We start from the raw sequence: 19,331 nt of genomic DNA on the forward strand, positions 1-19,331 counted from the left end.
ACAACAAATATCACCCTTTTCAATCACCCATTTAAAATTAACTTAAGTAAAGGAGTACGTCAGGGTGATGTCTTATCACCTAATCTCTTTACATCTACTCTGGACAGCATTATTCGAAAAATTGACATGAAAGATGGAATAAACATTGATGGTGAAATGTTAAATATCCTATTATTTGCCGATGGTGTGGTATTAATATCTTACTCACCCAAACTCTTAGAATCAATGCTGAATATCATAAGCCAAAATTGCCAAAAAATTGGATTGGAAATACATCCGGGCAAAACAAGATGGATTAAAAACAAATACTGTAAAGTTTATACAATCACTCTAGAATCCCACACTATTGAAAAAGTTGAAGATTACATCTACCTCGGCCAGTCCATAAAAATGAATAATGACATATCAAATGAAATAGCAAGGAGAAAAAGAGCTGCTTGGATAGCCTTCAACAATTACCAACCAAAGCATAGATATAGAAATAAGAGTCCATCTTTTCAATAGTCACACCTTACCAGCATTAATTTATGGCAGTGAAACATGGAACACAACTTTAAAAGAAGAACAAAGCTTAATAACAACTCAATGTGCAATATTAACAAAATAGACCATGTAAGACACATGGAAATCAGGAAGAAGTCTGGACTCACAGATGTAATAAAAGCAATCTACAACAACAAAAGAAGATGGGCAGGACATCTCACCAGAATGAAAGACAACAGATGGACAGTCAGAGTTACAAACTGGTATCCGAGAGATACCAAAAGGAAACCTGGAAGACCAGCCTTAAGGTGGGAAGACCCAATGATTAAGAAAGTCAGATGAAAATGTAGAAGAAATGCCCAAGACAGGAACAGTTGGACTCTTTATGACCTGCAGTCATGGCGAAATCCTGACTGAAATCACAGGCCCATCAAGGTAAGCAAATCTCTTTCTCTCTCTTCAGAAGTGTTTTTATGCTCATTATAAATGCGAACATGTATGTTTAGAGATTATATGCTGACATAATTCAGTCTGTCCAAGCAACTTGTTTTTTATTAATGTAGCTCCTTCCCACAAAAGATTTTGTATACCTATAGTACATTTGTATAGTGGATGGACTAAGGATTTTATTTTTTATTTTATTTATTATTATTATTATTATATTTTTTATTTATTATTTTTACATAGTCTTCTCTAGAGACCAAACATTGAACTTTCTCAATCACTTCAGGCCTCCAATATGTAGGACAGTGGTCTCTCCTACGTATTGGAGAGATCATGCGATGAAGTTCATCTCCCACCTAAGGATTATCACAAACATCCTTGCCCACAGTAGAATTCAAACCCATGGCCTGTTTGCTGGAAAACAGATATGCTAACTACTTGGCTAACCAGGCTGGCAATTTAAACATACATATAATAATACCACAGCTGTGGGTTATTAATAATTCATTTGCATCCGACAAAAGTATTTCTGCTGATACCTGTTCCTTCTCTACCTTATAGTATTTGCAAATGATTCTCACATGGCTCATATATCACTAATGTCAGTTTGCATATTACACCTTTTAATGATTTAAATATACTAAGCAAATATAGGTTTCTCCTTAATTAGTGGGATTTAATATATCTGGAAACTCATTCTCTCCCACACAGTTTTAGTTTTGGTCGAAGAACCACTTGCATTATGTAGTGTGTGATTATATGCAAACAGGAAATACAAGAAATGGCACATATGTCACTGTCTAGGATATGCAAGTTGTTTCGTCCTGACTTTGTGATCATATTAGTCATTCCACAGAATAATTATTCCCCCACCACCACATCACCTCACATCCCTCTCATCATACAGGCTATAGTAATTTATACTTGCCAAGAAATTATACTCTTGTTTGGTTCTTTATCCAAGTGTAGGCAAATAAAGTTTGCACATAAAATATCTTCATGACTAGGCTACTTTTTTTTTATTTGCATTATGGGTTACTTAAAGTAATTTATGTGAAGTCATCAACCTCTACATACAAATAGCCTAGTTGTAAAGATGCTTCACATACAAACTTTATTTGCTTTACTTTCTAACCAAGTGGAAAAATCTTTCTACAAGTATCTCTAAACCAGAGTATTTTTTAATAATAAGTGACCCACCTTTTTTCTACTTTTATATGAGAAATGTGACTTCCACATTAATTCACCCTTGGTATCTTTCTGAGTCTTTTGCCCACTAATGAGACATCAATAAAGGTAAAAACCAGTCTGGGTAGTTGTCCTCCCTTAATGCATGTATGCACATTTGACATTAAGTGTACTTTATATTGTGGGATACATAAAACAAATTATGTGATGTCATCAGCCTCTATGCACAAGTAGTGGGTCATGAAGTTACTTCATGGGAAAACTTTGCCTGCCCATGCTTATACTTGGATAAATGATTAAAAAGAATATAATTTCTTGGCAAGTATAATTTACTTTCTAACCAAGTGAAAAAAAAAAACAAATTTAAACAATAATAATGCTATTGCCATTCCCATCTGGGGTGCATCAGAAAAACTAGCCAGAACTAAATAAAGAAATCTCTCTCAACCCTCTCTGTTCCCAGTTGTGTGTGTAAGGTTCCTCATTCTTGCAGCTTGTCATTTGTGGGCATAGCGAGTGACTGCCAACATCCACCTTGAAGAACACAAGAAATACATTTGCCACAACAACCAAGATCAGTCAAGTCTAGCTGAAAATGCCCTTGGATACCTTGCACAGAATCAAATGGGAAATAATAGTATGTAGCAAATATAAACTTGAAAGACTTCAGAATCAGCAGCAGGTTTAAACTAACCATATCTAAATAAATATGGTTGTGTTAAACTTGACTTCCCAAGATTAAGGAAACCTAATAAACCTCCCTCCCAGCAGCCTAGGCTAGCTATCAACCCACCCATATGTGGCTTCTGGTCTTAACATCCTCTACATATTTTTAGCGCGATTTTGTGTATGTTATATTTTTATGTTGTATTCCAGATGATGTCTCTGTGACATTTGAAATATTGGAACTGTTAAACCTGTACTGTATTTAATTTTTTCTTGTGCTGTTTGTGTGTGTGTGCACATGCGTGGATACATTAGAAAAATGAATCGCATTTCTGTATGTTTCTTTCATTGCTTTTGGAGGGGAAGAGTTAAATAAAACTAGTATGCATGGATTGAGAGGTGAAAAGCTTGTGAGGATATCAACTCCTAAAAGAACTGTTTACTGTCCATGCATGACCTTAAGCAGTGTCTCCTGCACGCTCCATAATCTGACTCTCTGCATGCCTGTTTTGGCAGGTGACTAACAGCTGACTTAGAACTGGCATGGACCAGGGGAATCTGGCTATCTAATTAAAACAATGCATTGCAATGACTGTTGAGAAGTGTTACTGCCATGTGATCCCTGCCCATTGTTATGAATGTTTAAGTGAAAGAATATCAACATTGTGGGTAATTGGAGGGAGCAAACATGACTCTTATTAAAGTGGACGCTGACAGACATTGAATGGAGCTTTGTCCTTGCTGGTCAAGAAAAGCTAGTCAATTAAATTTGTCAGAAAGGCTTGTCTGGCACACCTCTATTTATAGAGGATTCCATAGAGAGAGAGAGGGAGGGAGAGAGAGAGAATGTTAAATACTATTCTTAGAAACTTGGAGTTGACATCCACCTTGGTGTACCCACGTGCTCATCACAGGCAACTAAGACCTTTTAATGAATGTCATCTATAGTGGTGAATGCCCAAAATCTTCTCACCGTGCCTCTATGCACACTATTGTAGAGATTAACTTTCTGACTCTAACGATGGTAGACTCATTAAATTAAGCTGGTGGACGCGATGGGATGACTGACTATAATAACACTCTACCAGTAATATGTTGCAAATTAAGATCCTAAATAGGGCTAAGCTAGAACCACAGTATTTAGAAATAAGATAGTTGAGTTAGATGTGAGATAGTATGTAAGTTAGAATAAGCTAGGTTAAGATTGGATCAGCAATCATATGCTTGGTCAAATCGATTATCAGATAAAGGTGAACATTCAACTGGCCAAATCCTTGACAGTTCTGACCTGGTGTAAGAGAGGTGACTCCACCACTGCAAACATATGACTGATTATAGAGGTCGTACTCATGTGGTTAGATGCATGAGTATGTCATTCTTCACATACGTTGAGAACTTGAACACCATTTGGTATTAATGTCTAATTTCGACTGAACACCACCAAGTTAGAATCCCATCTAGCCACTGCAATACCATTTATGCCTCATGTGTTGAAAGGTAGTTTTAGCCAGAGTTGCTTTCATATTGTTATGGTGCAATTGCTCTGGTGAGAGACCAGTAGAAAGGAAGCATTAAGGCATCCACTGAGACTATGCTGCTGCTTCTTGCACCACACCATGCAGGTGTGACATAGAGAGGTGATTTGATACAGGCACCAAATCATCTGTAGATGACCTAGGTACTGGTCTGGGTGTCGTGCTTAGAAGAGTAACCACCATACTGCAATCTGTTGAGGCTCATACTTTGATCTGGCAGAGTGAGTGAGTGAATTATTCAATATCTCGTTGGAAAGTCTCCCAATTTGTTACTACTACTGTCTGGTAGGAATTGCTTTACTGCTGTATAATTAGCATGCTTGTGAAGGGTTGAAGGCAGACATTGGAGATCAAATATGGCAACAGCCACTTCAAGGCTGTTTTACTGCAATGAAAGTCATCTGTCACATGTGGACTAGTTGGAGGAAATTCTATGTAAGAACTTTGTGTATGAGAACAATACACATTATGGAAGGTTTGAGTTTGTCAGGGATATGTTGCACATTGGTGATTTCAAGTTGGAACTAAATCATTAGAGAATAGCTCACTGAAAAGCCTTGATGTTTATTTGCCTGTCATATTGAAGTTATTCTAATTTTTTATCCATCCAGTTCTCATCTATCTTAAGAGGGTTTTGGGTAATTTAATTTCCTAAAACCCCCTACAGCCAGCTTGCCATTCCTCTGCTACATCCCTCTAAGAACAATTATTTAATGTCTGTGGATATGTGTTTCAAGAATTCCTGTTTGCATGTTTTGAGAGATATAAACTCGAGTTTCTGAGAGAAAAAAACTCTTCACCTACATATGAGACCATCTAACTCACTTTAATTGCAAAGCCCTGATAAAGGTTCATTACTTAATAGACAGGGGTTTGAATCCAGTATATCCAACCAAAGAGCTTTTTTGAAACTGACTGAGCTACAGAGACAGTGTGATTATGAAAAAGGTATTTCTCACAACTCTGATCATTTGTATTTTTGTGGAGAGTAAGTTTTTTTGACAACACTATAACAGGTAGCCATGTTATATCATTGGTACCATAGGTAGCTTGAAGGTTTGATAATGAGGATTGGGAACAGTTGCTTTAAAAGACCAAATACAGTATAATTTTTAAGCTATCACACTGAGCAGTTACAAGTTATCCAGTTCTTCAAGGCATCTTGCACATCATAGGTTGCATAATGTAGATCAAAGCTGCACCTGTAAGTGAGAAAGCATAAATATTATCCATTTAGCAAACCAGGCTAGCATGAGCCATTTTAACTTGTTAGTGATGTCCTCTTTTTTTTTTTTTTTTTTTTTTTGTGTCTTACCAGCAATTATTCTATTACAGTTTCATTGTTATAGAAAGGAACCTTCATTTGAATATGATATCATTCAGCATTTTCTATTTAAATTGCATTGTTAATGAAATTGTTAAGGATTTAATTTAGTTAATATAGAATTAACTGTATAACCAAAACCTGTCTTAAACACAGCTGCTCTTTCTTTCACACAAATGGTGTTTTGTGTATGTGTGCACGCGTGCACTTATTAAAATCCACCACTATAAAGTGAAACATTCACACAAGATAAATTTTAATTAACATTTAAGGAATTAATATCTTTGGGATAAGGACTTTCAACTTAAGGTGAGTTAACCATTCATGGCAAACTTGTATCTACTGGAAACTTGGCTTTGATCCTTTAAGACAAGCCAGCCTGAGAATATGTGTGCACAGTTGACAGATATTACAATATCCAGATAGGATTAACTCCCCCTGTCAGAGCATTAACTGAAACCAAATTACTCAGTTGTGAGTAATTGAGCTTAACATGTAAGAAAATCATGAGATGGCAATTTGGGCAATCGTTTTACTTTCATCAAAATTTGAGCACAAATGGCCTTTAATGAATTTCTTGGAAAAGACTATAAAGAAAATAGGGAACAAATTGAAGGAAAGTGCAAAAACTCTCAGAATACTATTTCCTTATGGGTCTCATTTAAATTGATGTCTTCTTAGCTGATGAAATTTTTATTAATTTTTCTGAAAAATATGGTATAAAAAAATACAGTAACCCTCGTATAACGCAGATGTTAGGTTCCTCAAAAATGCTGCGTTATATAAATTGCGTTATGCGAAACTCAGATCACATAAGAAAAAGTAGGGTTAGATTCCAAAATCGTTTTTTTTTTTTTTTTTTTTAAGATTATATAAACAATGACATATCCAACAAAAAAATATTTTTATTTAATTCAGGTAATTCATGCAAGTTAAGAAAACATCTAAACTATGAAACAAATACATAGTATAAAATTATAAAAAATTATAAATTGTATGTAAACTTCATTGCCCATAATGCATAAATGTTTTAGGCAAAATAAAATAAAGTGTATATTTTAATTGTCATCACTCTCTTCAAAAATAACATTTCGTACATGTTCTTTATTTATGAGTGGCCGGACGTCGTCATCACTTGAAATCTCTTGGACATCGTTAGTATAATTCTCATTGCATACTTCGGCTGGTTTAGTTATCAAGAAGTCAATAATAAGACCTTGCTTACCACTATGCTGCAATTTTTTATTAAGTTCATAATACGGAGCTAAACAAACATCCAATTGTCTCGTGAATTTTCCAGAGCGCTCCATTGAGAGATCATTATTCATAAAATAACTTTCTTGCCAAGTCCATTCCTGTTGCTTTCTTTAAACTGAATTCTTTAATGGATTCATCACAATCAGAATCTTTGGCAGAACTTTCCCCATCATTTGGTTTGACTTCATCTATTAATTGTACCAGTTCCTCCTCATTTAAATCCCCATCAATTAATTCACTATTGAAGAGATTGGAGCACTTATGAAGAAGTTCGTGAAGGTTGAGTCTCATGTGCCAATCGAAACCGAATGTATTTTCAGTCTTGTTCAATTGTTACCTTGGCAGTTTACAGTGGGTGGGTTTATCCCTATTAACAAACGTGTATATTGCAAAAGCGCTCTAAGTGGGCATTACTATAAAAAAAATTTTTTTACATAAAAAAAAAAAAGCATTACATATTGTATGTAACTCACCAAAAAATAAAGTGCTCAGCTTGAAATTAACACACATGATTTTTAATGCGCTTTCCTGGCAGAAAACGAAAACAATTTTCAAGAATAAATACTTCAGATGGTAAACAATTGATGTACATGCATTGTAAAGGGTATTTCCCCTAATATAAATTCACTACTTATAACTACATGCGTGATACAGGCAGACGCAAATTTAACGAAGATAAAATTTGATTTTTAAGTCACGCGTTGAAAAATATGTGAATAGATAAAGGATTACTACAGTTTGTAGACCATCTTATATCGAAACTGCGTTGTATAAGTACCGCGTTCAACAAGGGTTACTACAATTTGTAGACCGCTTTATATCGAAACCGCATTGTATAAGTACTGCGTTATACAAGGGTTACCTGCACATTATAATGTTATTTTATCAAGAGGATTTCAAAGACTATTACATAAGATACAGGTATGTTTTTTCTTTTTATCTTTTCTCCTAAGCCTTCCACCTGTAGGTAGTTTAAGTAATGTGCGAAGAAGTTCACGTCTCTTTAGTAGTTCAAATTCTGTTAAAGAAAATAATAAGAGTTCCACGAGGACAAGCAAATTTATAACCAAAGCTCCTACAAAGAAAACAAAAGCTCGTTCCAGCAAGAATTCTATATCGCAACCAAAGGAAAGTGAATTAAATGAAATAAATAAACCAGAAATTCAGTCAGAAAATAAACAGTTTGCACCTAATATTATTTCAATGACCCAGACTGCATTAAGCATGCAGAAAGCATCTGCAGGTAAGTCATAACAAAAATAAATGTAATTTTTATATATATCATGGACATTTTTAATTTATTGTTGTTTATTAAACTGCTAACTAGAGTTATTATATTCAGACCTAAGTCAACTCCTCAGATGTATTCAGACTTATTATTATTCAAAAATATCTCTAAGTTATTGTTTAACTCAGAATTTGTATCTGTATCATACAGTACACAGTTATTTTGATGTAGTGGGTATGATTTTGTCTAAGTGTATTTGCTAGCAATATTATACGACAGTGGTGTTCAACCTTTTTTACTACGCGAGCTACTTTTCTCTAAAAAGTTATTCGGCGATCTATTCTCTTATATAGATCACGTTCCCCCCAACCTGATATCTGATTATGCACAAATAAACAACTAAAAAAAAAAATACACAACTAAAAATTTTATTTGTGTATTTAAAAATTTATGTATCACTTTTAATTATTTTAATACAACAAAAAAAACCCAAATATATTAGAATAAAATATTTATTTCTCTATTTTGGAAAACCAAAGTTAGAAAAAACAACAGATTGATTACAAACTCACAAGTTAGAGGAAATGCTGGTTAATTAAAAAAAAGAAAAAAGGTAATGTGAAATTCGGCATTGTTTGCACCTTGCAATATTTTCATAGTCAAATTGATATGAAGAAGTGGCCAATTACAGACAATCATCCAAATAATCGTTTGTAATTTGGTTTCTTAATTGATTTTTTATGACAGTCATATTTGAAAAAGCAGATTCTGACAAGTATGTCGATCCAAAATACAATTGAATTTTTTGCGCAATATCAGTTAATATTGGGATTTTTTCATGTGCATACTTCCAAATGATTTCATTGTTTATTGATTTTAAATGTAAACTATTCTGAATGTTTATCATCTCAAGTTCTACTTCAGCTTGGTTTATATCAAACAGCCCACTAATTTTATTTGAAATTTCTGTGATGTTCAAGTTTTCGTGAAATGGATTATTGATAAAAGATACAATTTTCAGTTTTATTAAAATCTTTAAATTTTGAATTTATTTCTTCCTCAACTAATTCTGTTTCACAAATAAATTCTTTTAAATCATAGCGAAGCATTTCTTGATTTTGTTCAAAAAAATTTAATAAATATGGGAGATGTCTAAATTCGCGGTCATTTATATTTTTCTGTAATAAAAGTAAGTATTGTTGGTAAGTTTTTATTAAACTTAACATGTCAATTAAATTTTTATCTCTACCTTGTAACTCTAAATTTAAATTGCTTAACTTCGTACAGAAATCTACTAAAAATGATAAGTGTAACAACCATCTTTTATCACTCAATTGTGGATAAATATCTCCTTTTTCATCAAGAAAATTTTTTATATCATTAATTAATACAAGAAATCTTTCTAAAACTGCTGGGCCAGTGAGCATTATTGTACAACAGAAGTTCCCTATCATCATCTGCCTGTAATTTAAATAACTGCCGTTGCAGGGCTTTTCCTTGAACAGAATTTACAATTTTAAATATAATATCCAAAATATCCAAAACATCTTTTGTGTTTAATCTTTTACTACACAGTACTTGTTGGTGAATAATACAGTGGTACATTAAAAAATCTAAATATTTGTCATCATTTTTACATAATGAAATGAAGCCTGATTTATTACCTATCTTTGCAGGAGTTTGTGTTGTTTCACAAATCCATCAAATGCCGAAAAAATGTCTTCTCCCCTAGTCCTTCCCAATAATGGTATAATTTTCAAAAGTTCTTCTTTACTTGAATAATCTTGAAATACCATGCGAATAAATACCATTAACTGAGCAATATTAGTGAAGTTGTTTGATTCATCAAATTGTAATGAAAACGCAACACGCTGGTGAATGTCTGACATTAACCTGGCCTGGAAACTTTTCTCCAGCAATTGGAACTCTTCCTTTCGGCAATTTGAAATCTTGTCTGCAGCCTAGAAGTAGTCTCCCTCTAGCGACATCTCGAACTGAGAAGCTCCTTTTTGGAAGCGGGAAACTCCTCTCTCAAGCAACGTGGATCTGTGCAGTCTCTCTGACGGTGACTCTGGACCGGGCGGCCTCCTCTTTGACAGCATTTCTGGAACCGGGACCCCTTCTGCTTGCTTCAGTCCCCTTTTTATTAGGCCTCGCATGAAATTTGGCAACCCCCAAAGAATCAGCGTGAGTCTTTCATCTTAAGTTTCAAGTTCGGCACACCTTTTGTTTTCCTCCGCTTTCTTTTGATTGTAAGTTGCCAGCCATCGGAAGGTTGTTTGATCTCTTTCTGACTGACTTCGGAGATGTTTACACTTAGAACCTGGAAGCCTTTCTCATACATACAAGTTTCAATAACAATCTTTCTAATGCCACCATGTACAGCTTCGGCGACAAAAACATTGCCTTTGTTTTTAACACTCTAACATATTCTTATTAAAGCAGTATATATGCAGTTAGCTTCAAAAGAATTATTTACAAAAACATCTAATACAAACTATACTGAGACAAAGTTTATTTTTTTACAATATTCGCATGGGACTTAACGTAACTAAAAAATCGATGTAATGTGCTTTGGAATATTTAATATTTAAGCTACAATCGAGTTTTTACACTTTGCTTATAATCGTATTCACTCGGCTCGCTGTTTGACTTCCACTGATTCAAATTAATTCATTTACCTGGACTTATAAGAAAATTACTGATTTGACAATTTTAACGAAAAATAAATAAACAATAGCAATACACTTAAAGCGAATTAAAAATAATACAAAATAATGATAAATAAAATATGTTTTCAGGTTTAATTAAATTTGTAAGGAAGGAGGAATACACAAGAGATCCACCAAAAATCGCTCCGTGATCAACCGGTCAATCGCAGTTGATGGGTTGAACACCCCCCCGTTATATGAGATAGATCCAGTCTATGTGGAGATAGCCAAATAACTTACTCATACACAGATTTTATACATAAAAATACTTAATAAAATAAAGCTAGTAAAAATTTTATGTCAAATAGTCTCTTGTAGCTTAAACTTATATAGCTTAACTTAAATGTGCAAAGTTTCCAGAATGAATGAGAGTATAAACCTGTCGCATTAGATCCTAATATCCTAATATAACTTCTTGCAATATTGTTTATAAGCAGAGAGTAAAACTTTCATGAATAAACCATGCAATTACAGTTTATTTTCACCATATCAAACACTGTAATAATAAACTACAGAAAACTCCTGACCAGAGACTTTTAGGCATATCGCTATTGTAGAGAAAATTCATTAGACAAACTATTACTGTGAATCTAGTATATTGAAAATTGATGTTCTGTGCTACAGAATGGGTACCTCAATTTTGTTATATTGCTTTGTTTTCAATTTTTTCTTAGTCTGTTCTCAAGTATTCTTGCATAAATCTCACTCTGTAGGGAAATTCCAATTCCTCTAATTCATATATTCAGTTTTATTTTCCTTTTTACAGATGGATACTATGATAGCTCTACTTGAATTATCTGGAATTCAAACTTCTCACCATGTCTTCAGAAGAATACAGCTACTATAAAACTTTGATTCTATTTTACTTAAGCATTTCTGGTCAGATACGATTTTCTCCTGTTGCCTTCCACATTTCAGGTTTTTCATTGCTTTTTTATTAGCAAACATCCATTAATTTTGAATATTCTCCATCAGTATTCTATCACTTCTTGTTTAATTTAGCTAGCTTTCAATGTGATTACTCCAAACATCTAGGATATCTTTATCTTCAGTTTTCATGTCACCTTCATCATCATCTCTGATTCCTTTTACAGTATTCTTTCCTCCATTTCTAAGCTTTCTTGCCGATGGAACATTTTGTCACATTCCTGACACTTTTCTTGTATGTTCTTACCAAAGTCTTCCCCAATTATTTAGCAATTTTTACACAGTGCTTTACTTCTTACATTTTTGTGTGTATTCTCTCAGAGAACATGCTTGACTTGCTTGTCAGCAACTCTCAATGGGCTTTCTTCTTTTCCAAGACTGCCTCTTTAACTTCCTGAGTCCATCATGGAATTTGGGTTCATCTATCCTTAAAGACAACTGTATCCTGTCATGGAGACTGAGTCTGCTAGTGAGTCTCCAGGGTTTGATTATTATTTTGAAAGTTTTCAGTTTTTATGTCCAGTAATAAGTGCATAAAGAATAAAGATCTGCTCAGAAGTTCTGTGAGCATCGAGATAAAGAAAAGAATGATAAGAACATTAGTGTGGCCAATTTTCACATATGGAAGTGAAACCTGGATATTCAAGAAAAGAGTAAGGCAACAGATGACTTTTGAAATGTGGTGCTATAGGATAGCTCTGAAAATCTCATGGACAGAACATGTGACAAGTACAGTTGTCCTACAGAGAATGGGAACACACAGATCTTTATTACAGGAAATGATCCAGAGAAAGATGAGATTGGCAGGACATGTACTGAGAGGTTCAGCAGGACAGAGGATACTAACAGTTTTAGAGGGAAAAATTATGGGAAAAGGATCAAGATGCAAAAAACGAAAGACATGGCTTGAAGATATAAGATCATGGACAGGATCACGTGGCTATGAGAAACAAAAAGGAAAGCCACCAACAGAGAAAACTGGAAGGACATGGTGCTGCACCCTCTCACTGAGGAAGCTAAATGAAGAAGAAGTGCATACTCCATTGTATAGTTCACGTTATACATCTGATAATTGTAATACTAATTATAAATAGTTTTAATGGAACATAGTACTAGACATTTAAAAAACTTTTTTGCAACTTACACATCTCACAAAAACTGTATAGAATTTTATTCAAAAATTCCATTATATTTCATCCAACTTGGACATCAGGGAGACAGACCATTAACTACATTCAAAAGCAATCAAATAATGAGTCAAAGCATGCATATACTAGTGCATGTCTTGGTCACAACTGAAGTATGTCATTACACTATTAGAATTCAAAGGAAAAAATATATGCACATTTAATAGTGATTAGAGATTGACATGCAAAAAAAAAAAAAAAAAAAAAAAAATGTATAAGGTGATCAAATCTGAACCTGCTGGTATGAAGAAGTTTTGTCTGATTCCAAGGAACTTTGAGACTTGTCTATAAGTGCGATAAACAAGACCAGACTTATCAGATTCCAAAAATGTAATATAGTCTTGATATTCTTTGATTCTAATCAAGGCAGAATGGTCAGTATGTCCAAAATAGCAAAAATGACATGAGCAGGGTATCGGATAGATAGCTTGTGAGGTAAGTGGTTATAATGTATCCTTTGTAGATATAAGAAGGGAAAACAGTTTCTGGGCTGGTTTGAAGGGAGTGTATAGATTGAATTTGCAAAGAATCTGAATAATTGTTAATTATTTTAAATTATTTTTTATCTGCGCCACTTTTACAATTGTTCCTTTGATCTTAATAGTGTAATTATATACCTCAGCTGCGATTGAGACACAAGCTAGGATACTTGCACTTTACGACTCATTATTTGCTTCATGTTTTGAATGTAGTTAACAGTATCTCCCTGATGATATCCATGTAATGTTGGATAAAATATACAGTTGACTCTTGAAGAATGCAGGTTTGAACTGCGTGGATCCACTTATACGCAGATTTTTATGAATAAATATATTGAAAAAATGTATAGACATATGCTACAATTTGAAAAAAAATCGCAGACAAACTGCGAAGCTTAGAAATATAGAAAAAATTTAAAAAAAGTTAGGTATGTCATGAATGCATAAAATATATGTAGATACTAGTCTATTTTATCATTTATCATAAAGTATACCCAAATCTATTTATAAAAAGTTAAAATTTATCAAAATTTATACACACAAACACTTACAGTCAGTACATGGCCATTTGCAGTCGAGAGAAATGTAAACAAATGTAAAGATGCAGTGTTTACTCATAACTGCATAAAATTAACTGTCGAGGGAGGGTACCTGCTCTACAGCTCTGTCTCCACCATTCAATCCACCAACTGATCGCTACTACACCATCACAACTAATCTACAACTCTCCATCTCCACCCAGTTCTCCAACTACAACAAACTGCATCTACCATCATCATCTACACCAACACGCCATCTATTGCCTACCACCACCACTAGTAATTTCACAGACAATCATAAACATCCATGCCCATGGCAGGATTCGAACCCACAGCCTTTTGGCTGGAGAGCAGATTATCTAACCACTCGGCCAACCAAGCCGGTATTACGATTCATCTTGTAAACAGATGAAGTAAACTTACGGTATCAATAAATGCAGTACAGTACTCTAAATGTATTTTCACTTTCTTATGATTTTGTTTAATAACATTGTCTTTTCTCTAGCTTACTGTATTGTAAGAATATAGTATATATACATACATACCACATAAAATATCAGTTAATTGACTCTTTATGTTATCGGTAAGGCTTCTGGTCAACAGTAGCCTATTAATAGTTATGTTTTTGGGGAGTCAAAAGTTATGCGCAGATTTTTGAGCAATGCAGGAGGGGGGTAACCTTTTCAGTGAATCTTTTGATATTTCATTATGAAGCTAGCTCTTCTCATTTTCTGCTTATTACCTGTTGATTACGATGGAATATGGTATCTTGTGGTATAGGTGATATGTGGGGCACCAAGGACCATCATAAAAATTCTTGATTAATCCAAATGAAACAGCCTGATTAAATAATGACCTCTTTTTGTCTGAAGCTCAGTCCGTTACTTTGTCATGAATAATCTGTTGCTGTCTAATATTATTACAAGAGACCACCATGGAGTCAGGGACTCATCAAGGGCGACCACATCACTCACATCATGCCATACTTTATCTTGAATTCATTAAGACTATCTGCACTCACATCTTCCAAAGACAAGCCATTCCAATCACACACTGCTCTATGAGAGAAAAATCTAGCTCTCAGTCCTTTCTTGACTGCATTCGTTTTTAACTTCCACGGATGTTTTCTCGTTCTCTCCCCACCCTCTATAAAATGAAATTTCCATCTACTAATGTCCTGTTCTGTATGCATTATTTTTGTAGGCATCTACCTGGATACTGAATAAACAAGGATGGTCTGGCAGTTTGGGATTTAGCTGAAATGTATTCAGTATTAGCTAAAACCACAAGACAGTGATTGTACAGTGAGATGAAATATCATGCCATCTGGGGGTGTTTGTCCAGTTAGTAAAAGATCCCAGGATGAACATTGAAAAGTGAGCTAGTGAAACAAACTCCAGTTCAACATCATCAGAATTTAAGATAGACCTAGAGGTGTAAGAAGATTCTTCTGCCAGTTCTACTTTTTCTTTTACCAATGGGTAAAAGAAAAAGTAGAACTGGCAGAAGAATTAGAACTGCTATGTTGACATAATTGGTGATAGTGAAACAAACACAGGAAGAGGTGACATTCTTCTAAATAATTACAAAATGTTATATTCAGTCAGCAGTGATCAGAGAGAGGAAGGAATAGCCATAGTATTCATCACCAACTAACCATAATGATAATGTTGAAAGGCAGGTAGCATTAAGTAATTGTAGGCTGACATTAAAAAGGAGGAATGTGACAGTGAAACTTATTTATGTCTGTGGTCCAACACACATTTCTATCAAGAAAAAGTGAAGAAGTTTTCTTAATCACTAGAGAAGGTAGCTAACATAAAGAAAAAGTTTCAGAAGTGTGTTGAAAAAATTTGGAGAAAAGAGCAAAGCTGAGAATAGTGGTAACTGTCTCCTAGTTTTCTGTTAAGGATGTGGACTAATCACTAATGCTATTCCAACATAATAATGTTTACAAATTCACATGGAAAGAAGACATAACATAGTTAAGACTTTTCTTATGTCTTCTTTCCATGTGAATTTGTGCACATCTTTATGTTAGAACATAGCATTTCTATCCTTGCCGATAACTTTGCCACGTACCTCCCTTGTTGAACCTATCGGTATTCTTTTCAGTCTGCCCATGAATCCCCTAGGTTCAGTTCATGTTTCTACTTCTCCCCCTCCCTTTTTTTAAAAAAAAAAATTAGCATATTTGAGTCCAGACATCACCTGAAAGTTCATTATTATTTTTTGACACCTCTAGGGAGCCCAAGAATTCATCAAGGGAGGGCACCTGCTCTATAACTCCATCTCCACCATTCAATCACCGATTGATTGCAACTACACCAACGCCATCTACCGTTGACCTCCACTGGTATTTCCATAGACAATCACAAACATCCATGCCCATGGTGGAATTCGAACCTGCAGCCTTTTAGCTGGAGAGTGGATACGTTATCCACTCGGCCAACCAGACCAGCAATATCATTAGCCACTGAACCAGTCCAAGTTACTCAACTATGATTGTTTTTAGAACGTTTGGACTTTTTTTTTTTAACACGTTCGCTGCCAAGCTACTTCGGCATAGTCTGTTTCCGTACGCCGAGCAATTTCACTTCTTCAAGGTCAGTACGGTAATCTCGTTGCCGGCGGTAAGCATCCCACGAGTATACTTGTAGTTGGCTTGTGCAGAGCATATACCTTCTATGAGAATACACAGTTTTGTTGCTAGCTCCAAAAGCCAAGCATTTTCACTTCTTCAAGGTCAGTACAGTAATCTCGTTGCTGGCGGTAAGCGTCATACGAGTATACTTGTAGCTGGCTTGTGGGGCTGGTTTACCAACTACGAGTATACTCGTAGTTGGCAGCGAACGTGTTAATATGTAAATCGTTTTTATCTTGCTTAAAAGTAAATGGTGATCACTTTCTTTCAGATCCCTTGTATAGTCTTGTGTCCTGAACCAGTATAAAGGTAATGCCAGACATAGTCAAGACTTTTCTTATTTTTCATAATAGTAACTTTATACTTGTTCAGGACACAAGACTATATGAGGGATCTGAAAGAAACTGATCACCACTTAGTTTTGAGCAGGATAAATGAATATCATCATCATGCTTTTCAAGGATTTAGGCCAAGAGCAACCTGTTCTGGCCTTTGAAAATCTCTTTAGAGGACGTCCTGGTTTTCTTTTTCCTAATGGTTTGTAATTTAAGGCTTGTTTTGGTAATCTTTCTGTTTTTATTCTTTCAATGTGTTCCATCCATTTATGTTTATAAATGGGACCAGTAGGGCTGATGCATTATATACTTTTAGTCTGGTTTGTTTTTGAACTAGGTTAGGCTTAAATAATAGAGTTAATTACACCTGTTATTTTTAAATATTTTGCAATTTTTAGGTTTATATCTTTTTCATTTTCATATGTAATCATACATGCTAGATAGTTAAATGAATTTACCTGTTCTTTAATCTTGTCATCTATTACTATCTTAGTTCTTATTGGATCGTATCCTTTAAAGGCCATTGTTTTTGATTTTTCTGTCATTCCATAATCTTTGGCTATTTCATTTAAATTTAAAATATCTTTCTCTAAGTTATCTTCAGAATTTGTAATTATTATTTGATCATCAGCAAAAAGGAGAGTGTTTAATTGTTGCAGTAGGAGAAAGTTTAATACCTTGATGGAAATTTTTATTCCATATTCTTATTATTTCATTTAGGTAAACATTTAAATATCAATATTAAAAAGAGTTGCTGAAAGGAGACATCCCTGTCAGCAACATCCTTGGTTTATTTCTCTCAGATTTGATAGTTCATAATCGAATCTTATTTGTATTTGATTATTTTCATATTTACTTATGATAGCTTTTAGAATATTATTTGGTAGTCTTTCTTTTAATATGTCAAATAAAATATTAATATCAAAATAAATCAAAGTCAATAAATGTAATTTGTGTTTCTAAATTGTATTCTTTTTCCTATTATTAATTTTAGGCAGAAGGCTGGGTCTACACATGATAAAAGAATTATATATTGTAAAAAATAAGAAAAAAATACAAAAAAGCACAACATTTAACAATAATGTGAACTGAAATATGAAATTTTTTGAAATATTATTTAAAAATTTTTTCTGATCATTAAAAAAGCAATTGTGAAAAAGAAGAAAGTCTATCAAAAGTTCCTTGCAAATCAGCATATGCTCTTACAGAATTCAGAAAGAATTGGCAAGAATATAGAAGACATACTGATAAGGTGGCAAAAGGTTTAGCTTAGAATTTTAGGGAGTACTGTAAAAGGAATCAGTTGATAAATGCAACACAAAAACTGAAAATAAAGATATTTTGAATATCTGTGTTAATTTGAAAGTGCTAAATGAAACAAAGTGACAGTATTTTGATCTTGTTAGAAAATAGTCAAGAGGAATGAAATCAAAAGTACGTATCATTACTTGAGAGAGAAAAGTCATCAAAAACATGCTTCAAGTAAAAAAATAAAAAATAAATGCCATGAGAATTCATCAGCTTTTCTGCTGTTTGTAGAAGAGGAGCTGAAATAGATGATTAACAGAAATCTCAAATATTGAGTTTTATGTGTTTTTTAAGTGCTACTATCTGCACAGAACAAAAGGCAATATCAGAAGGATGAATTCTGGATGATTGGAATAGAGTTCTTAATATATCCATCTATTTAAAAAAGGGAAGGGGAATAAAATGAATGTGAGAACTACAGAGGAATTTCCCTACTCTGTGTTCCAGGTATGATGTCATGCACTCTTGTGAACAAGCTATGAAAAATTGTCGAAGGAAACTTTACTGGGTTTAAGCAAAATATAGGTTGTCAGAAGTAGATTCTCAGTTGAGAAATTATTGGAAATCAGATATCACTGTTTAAGTTTTGTAGTTCAGGAATAGGCATATGACAAGACAAAGTGCCAGGAGAAAAATTATTCAAAGCATTTATGTTAACTGTTATTAATCATCTGTATATCACATCATGAAGGAAAATGAATGAGGCTTAATATCATTGACTAACTGCTTTAACAGATAGGGTGTAGAAATCATTAACAAACAAACAAAAAATTGATGATAATAGGCAGGAACATTCTGAACATCGGTTGCATCCTGAATGGAAGCCCTATAGACCACCAAAATGTGTCAGGTATTTAGGCTCAATTTTTAGTAAATATGGCAATAGAAAACAGAATAAGCAAGGCTTATCTGATTTGGAGTCAACTGAATAAATTTATATTGAATAAGAGGGAGTAATTTTGAATTGCTTTGAACAAGAGTGTGTACAAATCTGTTTAAACTTAAAGATCTGAGAGTTGTGAGAAAAATTAGGGCAGTGAACTGGTGTCATCAGTGGTAAAATCATGTTAAGAATG

At 34.0% G+C, this 19,331-nt stretch overlaps 1 protein-coding gene across 2 annotated transcripts in view; it reads left to right on the top strand.

Moving 5' to 3' along the window:
* Cdc27 (cell division cycle protein 27) overlaps positions 1-19,331 on the top strand; it is a 392,586-nt gene that overhangs the window by 181,525 nt on the left and 191,730 nt on the right. For both annotated transcript variants that reach the window (XM_090405839.1, XM_090405840.1), the window contains exon 10: positions 7,851-8,140. In XM_090405839.1, the coding sequence (XP_090261965.1) occupies positions 7,851-8,140 (290 nt within the window). The remainder of the gene's footprint in view (positions 1-7,850; positions 8,141-19,331) is intronic.

This window comes from Typopeltis vanoorti, chromosome 15, assembly GCF_054136105.1.
Source record: "Typopeltis vanoorti isolate ZY-2024b chromosome 15, IOZ_Tvanoo_1.0, whole genome shotgun sequence".
Taxonomy (NCBI): Eukaryota; Metazoa; Arthropoda; class Arachnida; order Uropygi; family Thelyphonidae; genus Typopeltis; species Typopeltis vanoorti.